Raw genomic sequence first — 21,723 nt, 5'->3', positions numbered from 1 at the left:
TTTCAGCAATGATATTTTTTAGAAAATGGGTTATTTTCTAAAAAGCATTTTCTATAAAACTATCTCATTTTCTAATGTTTGGTAGCAACTTTAAATGAGTTGAAAAACAACCTCATAACTTCCCTTATTTAGCTTGCTGTGAGATAGAGTTGTTTTCCAAAAAAATTTAATGGAAAACAATCTCCAAAAATAAGTCATACTTTTTATGTTGACCAAAGATAGTTTTCCTTTGACTCATCTTTTTTTATGCTACCAAACACTGGAAAACAAGGAAAACTATCTTTACACAAGGTTTTCCATTTAAACAAACGGAGCGTAAATATTTATAACTTTTAAGGTGGAGTGTCATTCTTCTGAATCTTAAAGAGATAATAGTGTAATTATCTATTATTTTTTTTAAAGGAGTGAGGCTTAGGTCCAGTGCATATAGGGTAATAGACCCGTTAAAATAGTGATATATATTCAAAAGTGGACATGTGTTATTATCTCAACGGGTCCAGTACAACAGGACCCTTCCACTTTTTTTTTTTTTTTTTAACCTTATGCTTGAACTAGATAGATCCGGATTCGACCCGGTATATCCGGGTCTGGAAACACCGAAAACACCAAAAATTCTGAAAGGCACCAATCAGTGGAAGAAAAGTGCGATCCCAATATCTAATCTTTCTTTCTTTCTTTCTTCTGCTTCATCTTCTCCTCTTATCTATCGATTTTATAGAACCACTCTGCTTTGTACTGATTTGACCAAATAAAAATGGCCACGAAACTGCAGATATTTACAGGACTAACCCTGGCCTCAACCCCTGCCTCTACATTGCAGCCCTCTTCTTCTTCTTCTTCTTCTTCTTCTTCAAGCTCTCACAGTCTATGTATGGTCAGGAAGCCACTCACGACCTCGTTTTTTGGCCGTGGAGGTATGTGCCTTTTGCTTCTTCTACTCCATGGATTATTGGGTATCTCTTAAATTTTTCTTATAGGCTTCAAATCCTTGTTTCTTTATCTGGGTTTCAATTTACACTCTGTTTGGTTGCATAGAAAAAGAAAAGAAAAGAAAAGAATATTGAGTTCGTTTAATCCGAATAGTAGTAGTAGACTTCGTAAAGTTGAAATTTTTTTTTTTTTTTTATAATGGGTCTTATTCAAAATTTTATAGTACTACTATCTCAATTCATTTTCTGAGCAATGTGATGCAGTGTCTGGGTTTCAATTTACACTCTGTTAGGTTGCGTAGCAAAGAAAAGAAAAGCGTATTGAACTCGTTTAATCCGAATTGTAGTAGTGGACTTCGTGAAGTTTGAAATTTTGATTTTTCTTTTTCCTTTTTTTAATGGGTCTTATTCAAAATTTTATAGTACTATCTCAATGAATTAGCTGAACTATGTGATGTAGTATCTGGGTTTCAATTTACACTCTGTATGGTTGCTTAGAAACGAAGAGAAATGAATATTGAACTCGTTTAATCCAAATGGTAGCAGTAGAAATGAAGTAGTAAAGTTGAAATTTTGATTTTTCCTTTTTTAATGAGTCTTATTCAAAATCTTATAGTACTATCTCAATTCATTTGCTGTGCAATGTGATACAGTATCTGGGTTTCAAATTACACGCTGTTTTGTTGCTTAGAAAAGAAAAGAAAAGCATATGGAACTTATTTAATCTGAATGGTAGTTGTAGACTTAGTAAAGTTTGAAATTTTCATTTTTCTTTTTCCTTTTTTTAATGGGTCTTATTCAAAACTTTATAGTGCCATCTCAATGCATTTTCTGAGCAACTTGATACAGTATCTGGGTTTCAAATTACACTCTGTTTGGTTGCTTAGAGTAGAATTGATTATTGAACTCGTGTAATCTGAATGGTAGAAGTAGACTTAGTGAAGTTTGAAATTTTGATTTTTGATTTTCTTTTTAGCCCTTTTCATGAGTTGGAAGTTTGTAGTTGGAATAGGATTTCTCATGGTGGATAGTTGGCTGGAGTTTTATTTTTCAAAAATTTTATTTATATGTGTATCATGAATTTGAGGCACTGACATTACACAGTTATGAAATTTACGTAAGCTTAATACTTTGATTGGCTGCCTAGCCAAATAAATTCTAAGGCCTCTCTCTTGCTCTCCCCCCCATATGAAATTTCAAGTTGTATCACCTGTTTAAACTCATATGGGAAATATTCATTTTGCTCACAGTAAAAGTTGTGGGGTTAAGAATTGCTGCTTCCAACCAAGCTCGTTGTAGGCAACGTGGAGGTTCTCTTGGTGCTGGTATGAACCTTTTTGACCGGTTTGCTAGGGTTGTTAAGGTGAGATATCAGCAATTGTTCACATGCATTTATGTAATATTTATTGTGGTCTGCTTACCATGATGGCTCCTAACTGCTATTTGTTGTATAAAACATATAATATAATATAGTTTTTTCTTTTTTGCAGTCTTATGCAAATGCATTAATAAGTTCATTTGAAGATCCAGAGAAAATTTTAGAGCAAACAGTGCTTGAAATGAATGAAGATTTGACAAAGATGCGTCAGGCTACAGCACAAGTAAAGCATCAGTATCTTGCGCATTTCTAAAATCTCCTTTCTGTCAGTTTATTCTCCTGGATCTTCCAAATTTTTTTAATTTGTTTAGTCTGAAGTTTCTTTTTCATTCTTTCACTCTTTTTTGTTTTTCTATTTTATAAGAAGGCAAACTAGATACTGTATTATAATGCTCATTTGGGTGGTATCAAACTCTTGATAGACTTGGATATCTTATAATTCTCTGCTCTCTGCATGGCCAGTGTATAACATTGAGATTTTTATCCCTCTCTCTCATTCTTCATGTGTAAAATTGGTGTGTTTTTTTGGGGTGAAGGTTTTGGCATCTCAAAAGCAGTTAGAAAACAAGTACAAGGCTGCGCAACAAGCTTCTGAAGATTGGTAATTTATTAGTGGAGTTTTTACCTTACTTATAAAATAAAATAAAATATAAAAAGAAGAAAGAAAGAGTGGAGTTATTAACTTGGTTTCCTTAGTATAGTGGTAAATACATTATAATCTGTTGATGTAAATTCAATATAGGTATCATAACTAATAAAGAAAATTAATATAGGTATCGTAGAGCACAATTAGCTCTTCAGAAAGGAGAAGAAGATCTTGCACGCGAAGCTCTAAAGAGGCGTAAATCTTATGCTGTAAGTTTCATCTTTAGAGGTGTTTTTAAGCTAGATGTTCAGATTTGTCATTTTGGATTTATAATGAGCATTCTAACATAATTTTGAAAGAAAAATGCTAGCAAGTGATCAATAATGATCCTTTAATCTTTTCTTTTTGTTAATATTTATGACTTCTCCCAGACCCTGCAAAAGTGGGAGCTTTTTGTATTGGGTACGATCTTTTTATCAATTTTATGATAAATAGTGCAATTTTTTTTTATGCACTGTGCATACATTGATTGCATAGATCAAGCCTACATATTATAAGACCACATCTGCAGGTGAAGCTCCTTGACCTTACAAAAAATGGAAAAAAAAAAAAAAAAACTTTGGGTTTACAATAGAAGATGATAATTTGAATCCCTTTCCTGGAATGTGTGTCATCAAATTAACTTGTATTCGGATGGGTTTGGCAAATTAGAAACCAAGATTTACATATTATAGATCAACAAAATATTAAGATGAATTTGATCTTTTCTTGCTTTTCATGATTCTTACATCTACCTCCATTGCCTGGCAGCAAAGATATCTTAGAAAGGGTTATGAATAGAAGAATTTTGGACAAAATATAGCCACTAGGCTGAGGAACTGGCTATGTAGTTTAGCTTTTATTTATCTACTGCTATCATGTATATCAGGATAAGCTGCTTACACAAAAAAATTAAATATTTTTGAATTGACTGTTTTTTGCTGATGCAAGAGGGTGTGACTAAAAAGGTGGAGATATGTAGGCATGCCTTGGAAGCTGGACCTTAGTAAGGCAACATTTTGAAGGATTTGATGTACACAATGATGATTATTTTTAAATCTTTTTGCAGGATAATGCTAATGCTTTGAAATCTCAACTTGATCAACAGAAAAGTGTTGTTGAGAATCTTGTCTCTAACACACGGGTATGTAGATATATCTTTTCTCATGCTTCATTCACGTCTATTTGTGGTTATTTTGATTGAAACTTATGTTTGAAATACTGTTGTTTATTAGTTGTCTGCATCCCTGCAAAGGAGCCATGTTTTGGTTTGATGTATAAAAATTTGAATTAAAAGGACACATCTTAGTAATATAATTGGCAAAACAGAGCAAGTTGTTATTTAGAATGCTTTTAATCAGTTTTTGTTTGACAAAGTTTGTATTACTCGATCTAGGTATTGTCAGAATTTTATTTATAAAAAGGAAAAAAGAAACCAGCTATTACGAGGGCCACAGAATTGTGGGAGAGAAGTTGTGATTGTCTTGTTATAGATTTCAGTTACATACTTGTATTTTGAACTTTAAATGAAGACAAGAAGCTAGGCAGAAAGCTGAGGCAATGACTTGTTTCTATATTCTATCAAAAACTAACTGAAATGCTAATTATAATGAGATCAATTTTGTTTGGTGTACAGAGACTGACATATTAACTTAGCCATATGCTGGTTGTATTTGCAATCATTTTTTATTTCATAACTAGCAGAATGTTATTGAGTGTTATGAGTATACATCAAGGAATTTGTTAAACTTCATTCTATAATTTCATTGTGTAGCTTTTGGAGAGTAAGATACAGGAAGCTAGATCGAAGAAAGATACTCTGAAAGCACGTGCTCAGTCTGCAAAGTTTGTCTTCCATCACCTTTTCCCATCATTATGTTCCTTGCTGATCTCTTGGTTCCTTAATGTTGTTGGTAATGGCCACTTTGGTGTTCAGGACTTCAAGTAAAGTGAGTGAGATGTTGGGGAATGTCAATACAAGTAATGCTCTTTCAGCTTTCGAAAAGATGGAAGAGAAAGGTGAGACTTTTAGACTGTTAGAATCCTCCTTAAATCCATGTATTAGCCATTTTGAATAAAAAAAAAATTACAATCTTGGTTTTTCTGCATTTGACCTCTCCTCCTCCCCAGGTCACTACTTGGGTCTTATTTTAATTAACTATTTGTCCATTGGGTCTTATTTTAGACCTCTTTAGCAAGTAAGGTCATTTGTATTATCTTTAATTTCCTAGTGTCAAAGTTTTTTTTCTAATCAAATAAATTGGCTTTGGCCTAAGTCAATTAGGGTTTAGTCCTTGTAGTCTATAGAAGTCACTATTGTACTCCATAGGGGAGAAGTTTATGATTGATTTATAAAATTTCTATTAGAATTTTTTCCAATGACTTTGTGGTGGTGTTGATTCTAGGCAACCATAGTTGCGGATTCTTAGGGTGTGTTTGGTCACTGTTTTTTCCCCTTATTTTTTGTTTTCAAAAACAATTTTCTATTTTTGAAACTAAAAAACTTTTTTGGTAACTTAAAATGGATAGAAAACAAAAACTGTTCTTAAAACTCAATTTGTGAAGGAAACTGAAAACATGCAAAAGACTATTTTCAGTTTCTAGCTTTCAAAAGTCAAAGAAAACACACATTTGATTTAATGAATCTGTCTCATTTAATGAGTTAGCAATAAAGTTCAAATCCTAATAATAACATATTTTAGTATTTTCTTTTTCTTCAAAAACTTTTTTTTTTTTTTTAATTTCTACTAACCAAAAATGTTTTTGATTTCAAAAATTCAAGAAAATTGTTTTTCTTTATATTCCCAAAAACAAGTTTTTAAAAATAAAAAATAAAAACTGATACCAAACATAACTTTAGGTTTTCTATCCTGCTTGGTACTTAAACCGAACAACTTGGTGCAGATTTCTGGATTTATTTTATTTTACTTTTGTTTTCCCTCAAATTTCTCTAGAGAATTTCATCTTGCATGAGAGAGAGAGAGAGAGAGCACTTTCCAGTCTTTGAAAGGGGAGAAAATGAAAATTTTTATTTTATTTTTGATTGAATTCAAGTGTACTAAAATAAGCTCACTATGCTATATGTTTGCTCCTGGTGACATTCCATGAGTACATGCTTTGGTTGGCTAAAGTTTTAAACGCAAAGATTCAAAATATATTCATCATTGTGTCCTGTAAAGTCAAATGGAACCCCTTCAGCCACATCTGAAAACACTGGTTACAATAGTACTTGATAATATTGCTTTTTCTGAACTAAAATATGTAGGTCACTATTTGCATAACATCTTATTCTGCAGTCCCTGAAGAATGAATCTGGATGTATCATACTGATTGCATTTTTTTTTCCTATTTAATTTTGTTTGTTGTGTTTAAGTTAATTTAATTTGATTTAATTTATTTTTTTTCATCTTGATAGTGTTGGCAATGGAATCCCAAGCAGAAGCTATTGGTCAATTAACTACTGATGATCTTGAAGGAAAGGTAGTAATCGTTTCCCATTCTTTTTTCTCCCATTCCATATCTTGTGAATTTAGATAGATCCCTGCAACTGTTGTGTCTATTCTGGGATTAAGTTGATGAGCAAAGCTCAGTACACCGGAAATTTGTTTGGATGTATATGCTAAATTTAAGTGGATGTTTGTTATAATCTGAATCTGAAGTTTAAAGTGTTTTTTCAAGTAAATAATACAGATGCTGATCATTTTGGAGTTTTTTTTTTTTTTTGATAAGTAATATAAAAATTTGATTAAAAAAACACAGTCCTGTACATAGAAAATCTACTAAAGGGGCAAAAACATCAAGAAACCAAATTATAATGATTAAGCAAAATAGGAAGGAAATAAATAAATTATTCCCTCAAAACTTCTATTATTCCGTTCCCGCTAGATACACTACATCAAACAGTGTGGCACGCCACAATCCTCCACATAGCTATATTGCGATGTTGCCTGAAATTGCATGACCAAAAATCCAACAAATCCACTACCCTTTGCGGCATCATCTAACAAATACCAAACAAGCAAAAGACCATACTCCACATCTCATATGCTATAGGACAATGAAGGAGGAGATGATCTACAGATTCTCCACACCTTTTGCACATATAATACCACTCAAGAACAACAAAATGTCTCTTCTAAAGATTGTCCGTAGTTAGAATCTTGCCTAAAGTAGCAGTCCAAGAGAAAAAAGCTACCCGAGGAGGAACCTTCGATTGCCACACCATTTTCCACAGGAAAGAAACGACAGTAGAAGGGGATAGAGAATGATAATACCCACTCACCTCGAAACCTTGACCGCTGGCTGGCTTCTAACAAAGTTTGTTAGAACCAACACCCCTCACCTTTGTGGAATAGATCAAAACCATAAACAAATCTAAGATTGTGACTCTTGATCATTCACTGAACGACGAGATTATAAGTCCCAAAATATTCTCTCATTTGTGTAACGCATAACCTTAGAGACCGAAGCATCCCTTGTCCTACTAATATTATATAAATTCGGAAACGCCTCCTTAAGAGGACGATCCCTACACCACACATCATCGCAAAACTTTACTCAAGTACCATTACCCACATCATATTGAAGGAACTTGGAAAAATTCAACCAGCCACATCTAATGAACTTCCACATACAAACACCATATGCCCCAGACACAGATTTTGTACACCAACCACCCCACTCATTCCCATACTTCGCCTCAATGACCCTTCTCCAAAGGGCATCATTCTCCAAACCATAACGCCACAACCATTTGCCTAATAAGGTAGAATTAAACCTTCTCAAACACTGAATGCCTAACCCTCCATTCTTCACTGGCCTACATACCTTAGATTTCCTAGACTCTTGCAATTTTTGTATTTGATTTCTTGACCCCTTGTACACTCTTTGTGTACTAGGGTGTTCCTTTTTGATATCAATAAAACTTAATACTTATATAAAAAAAAAAAAATCTCTTTGTAATTTCTCCATCCGCTTAGCCACCTTAGCTAGAATAGGGAGAAGAGAAAGAAAATAAGTAGGGAAGCTAGAAAGAGTACTCTTAATAAGGGTAACCTTACCCCCCTTAGATAAATACAACCTCTTCCATCTGGTTAGCCTTCGCTTCATTTTCTCCAAAATAGGATTCCAAATTGTCTTATCTTTAAGGTAGCACGCAATGGAATGCCTAAATATTTTAGCGGAAGAGTAGACTCCCTACAACCCAAAATCTCCACTAACTCATGTAGATTATGGACATCCCCAACTGGAACCAATTTAGACTTTCCTAGATTAATTTTTAACCCTTACACCTCCTCAAATATGGAGAGAATCCCACGCAGAGTTGTTATATAATTGATGTCTGCATCACAGAAAATAAGGGTATCATCCGCAAACAACAAATGAGACGCTGTCATCAAGGAACCAATTGCATTCCCAATTGTGAAGCCCAAAAACTGTCCTGCTGCAATAGCTGCAACCAACATACGGCTCAAGGCCTTCATGACAATATCAAAGAGAAAAGGGGATAAAGGATCACCTTGCCAAAGTCCTCTAGAACTCCCAAAAAAATCAGATGGGGAACCATTGATCAAAATGGAGAATTTTACAGTTGATATACAACACCTAATCCACCTTTTCCACTTTTTAGAAAATCCACATTGTTGTAACAAAAACATGAGAAACTCCCACTTCACATGGTTGTACGCTTTCTCAATATCCAGTTTGCACAACACCCTTAGAACCCCTGCCTTCAATCTACTGTCTAAACACTCAGAAGCAATAAGGACATAATCTAAAATCTGTTGACCTTTCGCAAAGGCATTCTGGGAATCTAAAATAAGACCGTGTGCCACCCTTCAAATTCGATTGGCTAACACCTTAGCAATAATCTTGTACAACCCTCCCGCCAAACTAATAGGTCGAAAGTCCTTGACGTCCATAGCATCATTTTTCTTAGGAATGAGTGCAAGAAAAGTAGCATTAAGGCTCTTTTCAAACACAACATGGGCATGAAAATTATGAAACACATTCATAATATCTGTTTTCACAATGCTCCAACAAGACTGAAAAAATGCCATTGTAAAACCATCCAGACCTGCTTTTTATCACCATTGAAATCATGGACCACTCCAAATATTTCATCCTCATCAAAAGATCTATTTGACCAAGTAGCATCTTCTACAGAAATTCTAGAAAAAAACAACCTCATCCAAAAGAGGTCTGTGGACCTCATTCTCCGAGTATAACTGCCTATGAAAATGAGTAATGCACTCCTCAATGATCCCCTGATATGTAGATAACTCCCCATCCACCATAAGCCTATCGATAGTATTACATTTCTGTGGAAATTTTCAATATGATGAAAAAGTTTTGTGTTCCTGTCTCTCTCTTTAAGAAAGAGAGCCCTAGGTTTCTGCCTCCATTAGATTTCTTCCAAAAAAGTTGTTTTTTCTAACTCTCCACGAATATGTTCCTTTTCCATACTTTCCTCCGTTGTAAGAACACAATCATCCTTAATAACCTCCAACACATTAAAATCCTTCCACAAATTCTTCACCCTAAGTCCTACATTACTGAACCCCTTCACATTCCATCTCTTCAAATCCAATCTCAACATCTTCAGCTTGTTTGCCAAAGTATAACTGGGAGTTCCATGGAAATGATAGGACTCCCACCATGAACACACCCTTTCCACAAAGCCCTCATCCTTTAACCACATGTTCTCAAATCTAAAAGGTTTTTTGCCTCCTTGTAAATTCCCGCCCTTAAGTAGGATTGGAAAATGATCTGATAGCAACCTAGATAGTCGGCATTGACAAACAAATGGAAATTTCTCCTGCCAATCCGTTGACAAAAGAAACTTGTCCAATCTAGATCTTGAAGCAACCTCTCTAGAATTAGATCAAGTGAAATTCCCCCCAACCAGAGGCAAATCAACAAGGCTTTGCTCTGAAATAAAAGCTGAAAACCGATACATAGCTGTAGTGAATTTTGCAGAACCAGAATGTTCAGAAGGAAACCGCACCACATTAAAATCACCTCCCACACACCAAGGCACATCCCATTAACTACATAAGCCAGATAACTCCTCCCATAAGAAATGGTGTTCATTGCATTTAATCTTTTGTGTCACTTTCAATGTATCTTACATGATAAATTTTGCTGCATGATGAAGTGATTCTCCAATATCTTTGACATATTATTTTGTTTGAGCTAAGATGCATTTGTGTTACTGAAATTCCTTACCGTAGGACACATATCTAACAAGCCATGCTATTGTGTAGTATGTCATAGTTGCTATTAGAATAATGGTTAAGTGATTAAATTCATCATTTCCTATCAATTTAAGCTTTGGAGATTAGTGGTAATTTATCATGGTATGGTATTAAAGTAGGTAGTCTTGAGTTCAAACCTTGTTTGTATTCTACCTCTCCTTTAAAGTTAATTTTTTCACGTGTTGCACCCTCCTTATTGAGGGGAAGTCTTGGCCACACATGAGAGGGAGTGTTTGAAATTTTTTTATTCACACCAATTTCTATCAACTTAAATATTAGGGACAAGTGATAATTTATCAGTTGCAATGCCATTATAAATGGTATGTGGGAATGAGTTTGAATCACAGACACATACTATCAACAATCATGCCCTACTGGGCTTGAGGACTGCCTGAGTTCATTATGTATCTCCATAACTAGGTTGTGGGAGAAGATGGCTCTCGAGAGGTATGGTAGTCTGTTATTGATATGTTTGTTAGGGAGGTGAATATGATGTCATCGAGCTTGGACTAATTGAGAGGTATGTTGTATGTGACTGACTGGTCAATACATTCATGTACCAGTGATGTGAATGCCCAGTGGAGAGCAGCATTTATTTGCAGTCCATATGATAAAAAATTCTGCCATGGTCTGGTCCTTCTCAGAGTTCTTAGACCTTCCTCAGCTGAATTCTCTTGAATTCTAAATCAGCCCTATTTTGCAATTATTCATCCTTGGACAATTTTCAGTAGATAGTGAGTGGGTTTTGATAAATGTCATCTCCGATACACACACAGACACATGGCTGTCTTAGATGTTCTGACATAGCCACTAGTGTGCAAGGACACTTACATGTATGTTGGTAAAATCAATCATTGTTAACTTATGGATTGCAAAAGCAAGCCTCAGAAAGTAGACAAGAACTTTAACACTATCCACGTCACATTTATGGCTCTCTTTTCCTTTCTATTGCTTATGAATAACATGATTGAGATATGTTTATTCTCCTAAAAAGAAGAAAAAATGGGGCAGTATTAGAAGAGAAAGTAGGGAGAAAAGAGAGAACAATTAAGAAGGATATGGATAGCCCTGACATAAATCATTGTCAAAGTTAGTGTTACAATTACTTTTTATTTTGAAAGTATGATAGGGTTAATTTGGTATCTGGTATGAAGAAGATTAAGAGAAACTGTTTGAAAAGTCAACTCTAGTTGTTTTATACATTAGCATTGATGAGTTGGAAAGTTGGCTTCTCCCCACTCCCTTCTTATTTATGGATTTTATCGTAGGAAAAAACATGATTGTTAACAAGGTAACTAGTGACATGCCCGGAATAAGACTGAGTACTGTAGATGGATCATTTAATTGACCACAGTTAGTGGGGGATTGAGGCTTAATTTGTTGAGTTTATCTTAATACACTTGAGTAAATTATGTTTTAAATATCTAAAATCATAATGGTTTTAATTGTGAGACTGGTTTATCTCACAAATTTACCTGTTGAATTTTTTTTCCCATCTGATTATCTCAAATCAATCATCTGACATTCAGTTGATTGTAGTGCATAATGACCTTACTGATTTAATCCAAGCTATTGATTTGTCAGACAATATAATATGGTTTTAACTGTGTTGATGGTTCCTTCTCAGAAAATATACATCTAATTTTGTTATCCATGGTGCAGTTTGCATTGCTAGAAGGCGCATCAGTTGATGATGATCTAGCAAACCTGAAAAAGGAAATATCTGGTGGCTCAAAGGTATGCTTTATACCGTTATACTTCCTATCATAGGGAAAGAACAGTGTTGGTAAAAGTCTAAGGCCAAGCGCAAAGACCTCTTGGAGCCTAGGTGCGAAGAAGGTCACATTTAGAAAAAATAAAAAATAAAAAAAAAATTTGAAAAAATTTATTAATGGGCTATACAACAATCAAGTGATCAAATAATCATATAAATTGAAATAAAACATTTTATATACTTCATATAGCATTTATAATATAAGCCCTCCTTTTGTAAATTTACCACAAATATTGCAATTTTGAAAAATACAAGCCTTGCTTTTTTAAATGTGCTCTGCTTTAGAGGCAAAAAGCGCTTGAGCCATGGCGCTTCACGCATTGTGTGCTTCTTCTAACACTGGGAAAGTTTGTAAGCATCTTTTGCTAAAATAAAAAAATTTTCTGCTTGTTTGGGTTTAAAATTATATGGGTTGCAATTGTTTCCTTTTCCTTCATTTTTCAAGGCAAGCAAACAGGCAGTATGTAGAAAGGTGGGAAAGAAAAGTTTTGACAGGGCTGAAAGCTTCTAATTTTCTTTTTATTGTTTTTTTCATTTTCCTGTCTATTGCTAGGACACTGGTGGAAGAGAGAAAAAATTCAGTATCTATTTTAAAAATATTTGGTTAAATATTTCTTTTATATTTTCCGGCTTCTAAACCACCATGGACTGCCTTGTTTTCCTTCTTTTCACAACAGAAAGGAGAGCTTCCACCAGGAAGAACTGTCAGTACCAGCTCAAACAAGGCATATCCATTCCGAGATTCTGAAATTGAAATGGAGCTTAATGAACTAAGGCAAAGGGCAAAGGATTTTTAGACTTAAAAATTTTTTTTTGTCTTTTTTCCCCCCTAGACTTTCTTCTTTCAAGCTCAGGATTGGTTTCATTTTGCAGTCAGACTTAACGTTGTACAGCCAAAAGGCCAAACAGATGAACATTGTATAGCTAAAAGGCCACGCTTAAATCAATTATAGTGCTGTTTGGAGGGATATGTAATGAACAAAGCTGCATGATTATGTATGATAACACAATTTTTCATGTTCCAAGTATATGATTACAATTAAACTCTGGGGTACCGCTGCCTATTAATTTATATTTACAATGATTCTTAAAGAGTTCTTCTATAGGTACCAAAAGTTTGATCAAATCTTTCATTTTCTCATGTATTTATCTCACTTGAGCTCACCACAACACAAATGAAAATTAGAGTTAGTGAAAAATTCGTTAGTTTTTTCTGTCTAGAGACTTAATTTTTAAAATTTTCTTTGATTATTCGTACAAGTTATACAAACAAGGGTACACACTGAAGAATGTGGGAGTCTACTTTGGACACTATTGGATTGCACTTTGTGAAAATGGGTCCTGCAACTAATTGAGTTAATATCTATTATAAAGTGAAGTGAGAATGGCTGCACAGGATGGGTTCTTTACTTCTTTTTTGCCTGGTTTGTTACATGTCTATAATTAATTGAGACTGCCTTTGGGTCATCAAATACTAATCTTTGAAGTAATATTTAACATTGTTGAAAACTTCAAATTCAATTTGAGTTGGTGAAGGTCTCAGCCTCTCAGCTACTTTTAGAGGCAAAATCTTCTGTCAAAGTGAAGACTATCAAATCTGTTCTAGCCAAGGATGATGAAGTATCCTTGCTACATCAGTGCTTTTGACCCTTCTGAATGGTTTGAAAGTCCCAAAACTGAAGTGCACTATGATCATTAGCAAAACTCAGGTGTCATCTGGGTTGCTTCCTTTAATATAATTTTCTCCTTTTTTAGCAAGGTCCATTCAAAAGCAAGAACAAGATGAGCAAGTCAATTCGTACACACTGAAGAATGTGGGAGTCTACTTTGGCCACTATTGGATTGGACTTTGTGAAAATGGGTCCTGCAACTAATTGAGTTAATATCTATTATAAAGTCAAGTGAGAATGTCTGCACAGGATGGGTTCTTTACTTCTTTTTTTCCTGGCTTGTTACATGTCTATAATTGGTTGAGACTGCCTTTGGGTCATCAAATACTAATCTTTGAAGTAATATTTAACATTGTTGAAAACTTCAAATTCAATTTGAGTTGGTGAAGGTCTCAACCTCTCAGCTACTTTTAGAGGCAAAATCTTCTGTCAAAGTGAAGACTATTAAATCTGTTCTAGCCAAGGATGATGAAGTATCCTTGCTACATCAGTGTTTTTGACCCTTCTGAATGGTTTGAAAGTCCCAAAACTGAAGTGCACTATGATCATTAGCAAAACTCAGGTGTCATCTGGGTTGCTTCCTTTAATATAATTTTCTCATTTTTTAGCAAGGTCCATTCAAAAGCAAGAACAAGATGAGCAAGTCAATTCAAAATTTCCAACCTTTGGACTTTATTAACATGTCACCCTAAATCAAATTTTAGTTTTATACTCTTGTGATGCCTTCTTTGGCTTTGCATTTTTAAATTTATCTTCTACAAAGTGCCTTAAGATAGTCTTTATGGGTTATCAAATTCTCATATTTTGGGAAAGTTCTTAGTATTTAATTTGATAGTTAATGTATTACTTAGGCTTCAAGTGTCTAGATATTTTATGTATTAATTTTAAGAAAAATAAATCGTATACACATACGTGAAGAGTCATTTGACTTTTTTTGCCGTCTCCCCAAACATGGGATTATTGTAATTTGTATTCTGGACGTAAAGAATAGTACATATGGAGCAAAGTAAGAATGTAAGATGCTTAAAAATCCAACTAGCTAAGAATTTATTTCTCAAAAAACATCTCCATTCTAAAGCAAACTACAAGAGTAAAGATTAAGGGTCTGTTTAAATACTGCTTATTTTGTTAAAATTAAAAATTTATTGCTGAAAGTACTGTAGATAAATGTAAAAGTTAGTTAAAATAGTATAACAAGACTAATGAATAGTATCAAAAAATGCATTAGAGCTCATAAATAGTAGCAAAAAAAAGTTGAATAGTAAAAAAAATTTAATTTTTTATTGGTATCTAAACACACACTAAGTCAATTCAAAATTTCTGAACTTGGACTGAATTAAAATGTCACCCACATCAAATTTCAGTTCTACACTGTCACCCACTTTGAAGTAGATCCATGACCAATTGTGCCCTGCACCACTATTGACTTCATATTATGAACAAGGCGGCCTACAAAAATAAACATTTAAACTTTTAGCCGTTGACACATTCATGCACGGGAGCCCATGTATATTTGCTTTACCCAAAAAAACCTAAAAAAGTCCCTCCTCATAATTATTTTAGCTCTAATAAATGCATGACTTATTCAAAAGTCCCTCGTCAGCAGGTAGCTCTAAAAAATCACACCAAACTCAAAAACCTTTTTTTTTGTGGAGAAGAAGTCAGTTAGTTAACTCAAAAACCTAGTCCAAAGACATGGGGTACAAACTACAAACTCTGGCCTATAAATACCTTCACATAATTTATACTTTGTCACACATCCACAACCACAAGAACTTGGCACAAAGCTCATAGTAAAGAATACAAAAACAGTACAAACCCTTTTTCTAGTCTCCTTTACATATTTTGTCCAAAAAAGCAAGATGAATTTTAGAAAGACAAGCACCCTTCTGATCATCTTTGTTATTTGTGTAGCTATATTGAGCCATGCTGGGGTTGAAGCAACCAGGGTGTTATTTGAGGATTTTGGCAATGCTAATCAACTCGAAACACAATCTCATATCTATGTGAAGGCCAAGGACATCATGGCCTATTGGCTCCAAAGGTTGCCATCTGGACCTAGCCCTGGTGGTGAGGGTCATTAATTCATTCAAGTTGTGAAACAGAAAAGTTTTATACAAACGTACGCATCCAAGGAAAACAATATGCACATAATTTGGGGTTGGTTTTATTTATTTATTTTTTTTAATTCTTGTGCTTGCTTGAGATGTACTGTAGCTTTCGCTATGTAGAAGCAAACTATACAATGTAAATGAAAACAAATAAAATTCTTTCGTCCAGTCAAATTCCTAAGCCATTGGTGTACTATTATTAGTTTATAATTCTTGAGATTTGTAGCAACTTGGTAAACTAGGGGTGAAATGGTAACTTTCTAGGTACTTGTGTTATGAAAAAATGGCAATTATGGAGTGCAGAATAATATGTCGACAAAGGTGTTGTATTCAACCACAAAATATTGGTTTGAAACAGAAGCACTATATCATTCTTGATTGTATCTAGCATCACAATCCAAAAAATTGATAAAATTATCAAACATGAGACAAATCAACATAATTCGATATAAACTTAAACTCTGAATTCTCATTGATTTTGGGTTCAAAATGCCCCAATTGATGTAGCTCTTTAAGAGTCAAATATATGGTAATAAAAGATTAGGTTAGGTAACACAGTATCCTCTAGTAATACTATTATTAAACTCTAAACAACACAATTTGAAACAAGATACACTTGAGTTTTTTATATAGTTGCTCTATGTCTTGGATAAATGCTAATATTCCTCTAATTGTATCTGAAAGTGTAGGACACTTAAAATATAAGATACACCTTAGTAAATGAAGTGGATATAGAAAAATGAGAAAACCATATTTCTAGTTTTCTACCATGACAATCAGAAGGTCTTTATTTTATTTTTTATTACAATCAGAAGGTTAGTTATAAATGATGTATGATGCAAGAAAGGAAAGTAACAAAGTACAAAACTTTATAATGGTTGTGCTACCACTAAGAATGCGTATTGAATATCATTAGTAATCATGTGCATTCAGAAATTTTACACTATGCCCAATAAATCATGATGTATTAAATCGAAAAATATGTTAATGTCATTCTGGGGCCACATATTATCTGGTTGGTATGAATAACCTTGCCAATCATAATTGTAATATGGGGAGCTCATATCATTCTCATCTGCTAATCAAAATTAAAATTCGGAATGTATAATATAAGATTCTTTACTAACAAATCTTCAATAAAGGATTATTCTCCAAAAGACAACATACAAGTTCTTAGAAGAAAGTCATTAAAGGGTGTGTGTCCGTGTAGAATTTTATAACAATTACTCTCTCTCTCTCTCTCTCTCTCTCTCTCTCTCTCATAAATAACGTGGAACTTAGTATTTAAAAAATAATGAAAACCAGCTTGAAAGTAATTCAAAAATCCTAACAGATAAATTTTAAATAGAAAGCATTCCAAAATAATCACAAATAATTCCATGAGTTCAATTGTCTCATTTAGTAAAATTTAACTATAAAATTAAGTGAGACCAAATTTTCATTACGATATTTAAATGAAACTTTCCCTCTCATGTTGTTGATGAGCATTATAATTTACATAATTTTCTAAAATATCTTTGGTAGGGATATAGAAATGAGAAATATTTTCTTCCCAAAAAGCCAATATATATATATATATATATATATATATATATATATATATATATATATATATATAAATAGACAAAACTTAGAGAAAGTTCAATCAGAATTTAAAATTAGAATCCAATTAGCTCAGCTAGTAAAGTCTCTGATAGTTGTATAAGAGATATGGGGTTCAATCCCTGCCTACACCAAAAATTGATTGGTGTCTTGGTCTGATAATAAAAAACTAATATCAAGAGTGGACGCCATAGGTTGAAACTCTCTCTCAAAAAAAAAAAAAAAGGTTTGAATTCAGTAGAATAAACAAAGTTGATCAAATTGAAATAATTCTTTGAATGATTGCTGAAGTAAGTCCAAAAGTTACATATATATATATATATATATATATATATATGATAAGTTTAGAAAATGTGACTTTTGGTGGAAATAAGAATTTATAAATTAAATGGCTTTTCTTTTGTAAAATAATAATGTCCTTTGATTACTCGGTATGAGCTAATAAAATAATGATTATTTGAATAGTTGAATATTTTGAGCCAAAATTATTTTTAAAAAATGAGATCATTTTCAAGTTCTATTATAAGTTTTAAATTTTTGTAAAGCAAAATCCTAATTCACGATTAATTTAAAATGTCTATGTTTCAATTGAAGTTCTTCCTAATATATGAAAACAATTGAACTATTTTATGCAAGTTCAAACATGGGAAAAAATAACTAAAGTATATGGTACATAATTTTTGTAGTGATGGTATTGATCCTCGGTCTAACTGCCCATCAATGATGAGCCTCTTATCTTTTGCACTCTTTTCTATGCAAGTGTTTGTTGTCTATCATTTACATTGTTTCCATTTGAGGGGCAGTGACTCTTTTTGCGGTCTAAATAAAATGAATTGGGTCTCCCCTAGTCAAATGATTGAAATAAGGAATAATGCATTCTTTAAAATTATTCTTAAAACATTTTAACTTAAGTAAGTATTGTTTAAGAATTAAACTTTTAGATGAATGAGCATTTTTTAGGTTAATTGGCTTCCAGCCAGCATGCAACAGTTACAAATAATATTCCCTTGTCTCTTTTAAAAGATAAACCATGCAACGAAATATTTTTGTCGTTACTTTTGTCACTCATGTAGTCTTGTTTATAATAACGTTTTAAACTTTTAATCATAATTAAAATCTTTGGACCCTTATTAGGGAGGTGATAACCTTGGGGAAACTCCAATCCAGACATAAATATAATGGATTGATATCTTCTTCTTCTTTTTTTCCTTTGTAAATTGACCCCAGTTAAATTAACTTATTATTCAAGTTGATTAATTAGTCCAAATTACATTCAAAACCAATTAATGCATAATCAAATCACCTAACTAAATTAAGTGTAATGAAAAAAAAGTTTGACATGTTGATTTGATCACAATGGGGAAAACCCTCGTAGGCAAAATCTTGTCGGATGAATCTTAGGTTACCAAGCCTGAAAAATCCACTAATAAGAAGTGTTGATAATAATTAATTACTATCTCCCTTCATTTAGAGGGATCATCTACCCACCTACATCCTGAAAATAAGTCATTTGCTTTTTGAGAACGATTGTAGGTACAAAATACATGACAGAAAATTTCACAACTATTAACACGACAAATTAAGAATCAGTAAAAATTTGTCAATTTAACAGTTTTGAAAAATAATGTTGCAATTTTTTTTGTGTTTATATCATTCATCTTTGATTTCCCCACCGCTCTCCCAATCCTATTATTGTGTTGAGCTACATATAGAACAAAGAAAAATGCTTTAAAAACCAACAACTAGATTTTTTCTCAAAAATACATCTCCATTGAAAAGCAAAGAGCAAGACTAGCAATGGAGTCGATACAAATTTTATGAAGTTTGGACTGAATTAACTGTCACCCATATTAAATTTCAGTTCTAAAATGTCAGCCTCTTTGGACTGAATGACCAATAGTGCCCTGCACCAATATTATATTGACTTAATATCATGAACAAGGCGAACTACAAAAATAAACATTCAAACTTTTAGCCGTTGACACATTCATACACGGGAGTGGGAAGTCCGTGTATATATCCACTTTACCAAGCAAAACCAAAGTCCCTCGATACTTATTTCAGCCTTATCGTGCATGACTCTTTCAGAATTATTCCCTCGTCAACACGTAGCTCTAGAATCTGTTCGGTTAGAGGAGTGGAAAAGTGGAAGGATGAAAAATTGTGGGAGGATAGAAAGTATTTAGTTTTCTCTATTGTGTGTTCAGTTGGAGGGGTGGAAAAGTGGGAGGGTGGAAAACTCTTTTGTTTAGTTGGAGAGAAAAATAGGAGGATGAAAAATGTAATTTATATAAATTGACTATTATACCTTATTACATAGGTGGGAGGGTAATAGGTGGTCATGAATGAGTTGGTGGGAAGGGGGCATTTTTGTAAAAGTGTTACTCTAGCATTTTTCTCCCCATATTTTCCTCCCAATTTGAGAGAAAAAAAAAATGTGGGTCCAGAGAGAAAACTTTTTTCCGAGTTTACCATCCTTCCTATTTTCCTTCTCCAACTGAATAGCGGAAAACAATATTTTTTACCTTATTTTTTTCTTTCTATTTTCCATCCTCACTATTTTCACCCCAAACAAACACACCCTAAAAAAGCCCATCGAAAATCCCCAAGTCCAAAGAGAAGGGTACAAGCTCTAGCATATATATACCTTCACATCATTCATACTTCGTCACACATCCACAACCACAACAAGAAGCACTTAGATAAAAGCTCTTAGTAAAGAATACAAAACCTTTTTCTAGTCTCCTACACATATTTTGACCAAAAAAACAAGATTAATATCAGAAATAGAAGCACCCTTTTGATCATCTTTTTTATTTGTGTGGCTACATTGAACCATGCCATAGTTGAAGCAACTAGAGTGCTATTTGAAGATTTTGGGAATGCTAATCACTTGGAGACACAGTCTCTTATATATGTGAAGGCCAAGGACATCATGGCCTATTGGCTCCAAAGATTACCATCTGGACCTAGCTCTGGTGGTGAGGGTCACTAGTTCATTCAAGTTGTGAAAACAAGTCTATATTGTTCTCGTGTTTTGTTTTTTTGTTTTTTTTTTTTTTTAATTCTTTTTCTTGATGGAGATGTACTTAGCTCATATGAGCATAGTAAACATTGTAAATGAAAATAAATAAAATGAAAATTCATTACTATGACTAATAGTTTATAATTCTAGACTTTTGAACCTTATTCTTAATTTCTTTCATTTTTTTAATAATTTTTTTGCATGCACGGACATGTGTGCCTATGTATAATGGCATGCTATAGATTCTTTAGTATATGGCACTCAGTCGTTGTTGACGTGGCTTAAAATTCTCATGAGGCATTCACTATTGCCGACTAGAAGAAATTCAAAATATATACACTTGGATTCTGTAACAGTGCAACACGAAACCCTTGGATATAAATTTTTGCACAGTTTGCCGAATTAGCATATTATATACATGCTGCTATGCTGAAATTGTTTTAGGTGTGAGAGAGTACAGCAACTTTGCTTCAAATACAATAGGCTTTTCCATGAGAAAGAAGCAAAGGTGTTTTTGTGTTTTGGGTCTCTTGTGGGAGTGCTATATTGTGTTAATTGTTGTAATCTCATTGTTTTTACTTTTTCGTGATCATATTTATATCAATTTTTTTTTCTCTTTTCTTTAATATTAATTTGTCTAAAATAGATTATTTCACAACAATTATAAATGGATGTGGTAGGAAGAAGGAAAAAAAATTATCATATATCCGTTATATATAACCACACACTCATATGTACGAGGGTGGATTCTGTAGGTATGAGATCACCTGTTTGTGTGTTTCACCTTTGTGTGAAAGGGTGGTTATATATGCCAAATTCAACATATATTTTATCGTGAAGAAGCATCAGAAATAAATAAATAATTAAATATCAAAACAAAAAACCATAGAAAGCACTTGAGCCTAAATGTTATAAACCGAGGAACATAGAAGCAGAGTAAACACCACTACAACAAATTTGACTTTTTTTCAAGGGTTAAAATCCTTGAAAAAGGTATTAAAAAATCTCTAGAAAAATTATTTTAACTTTTAAGAGTTTGACCATTGATAATTTTCGAAATTTATTCCATTGAAAAATAAATTTTGAATGCCTTTGTGGCTTTCAAAACAAGTAATCTATCTTATTTTAAGCATCAAAAAACCCTTGAATAACCTTATTTACCAAAGTTAAAAGATTTACATGTACAATCCTTGATTAATAAAGTTATTTAAGGGTCTCGTAACCCTCAAAATAAGATTTTCTTTATAAAGAAAAAAACCGCAATCATGCACAAAAACACCATACTACAGCCAAATATATCAAAAGTCCAATGTAAACAAACCAAAAAAAAGAGATGATCTTACTGATTCGACT

General features: G+C 33.2%; 1 protein-coding gene across 1 annotated transcript; it reads left to right on the top strand.

The window, feature by feature from the left end:
- Nucleotides 1–612: 612 nt before the first annotated feature.
- LOC142631640 (membrane-associated protein VIPP1, chloroplastic) lies at nt 613–13,007 on the top strand. Its single transcript, XM_075805856.1, has 11 exons — nt 613–914; nt 2,180–2,292; nt 2,420–2,530; nt 2,844–2,908; nt 3,081–3,162; nt 4,002–4,076; nt 4,707–4,777; nt 4,869–4,951; nt 6,348–6,412; nt 11,851–11,925; nt 12,640–13,007. The coding sequence occupies exons 1-11, from the start codon at nt 755–757 to the stop codon at nt 12,757–12,759; spliced, it is 1,020 nt and encodes a 339-aa protein (XP_075661971.1). The 5' UTR covers nt 613–754; the 3' UTR covers nt 12,760–13,007.
- The last annotated feature ends 8,716 nt before the right edge of the window (nt 13,008–21,723 follow it).

Source organism: Castanea sativa, chromosome 4 (assembly GCF_040712315.1).
Source record: "Castanea sativa cultivar Marrone di Chiusa Pesio chromosome 4, ASM4071231v1".
NCBI classification, from domain to species: Eukaryota; Viridiplantae; Streptophyta; class Magnoliopsida; order Fagales; family Fagaceae; genus Castanea; species Castanea sativa.
This window is presented reverse-complemented; position numbering and strand designations above follow the sequence as displayed.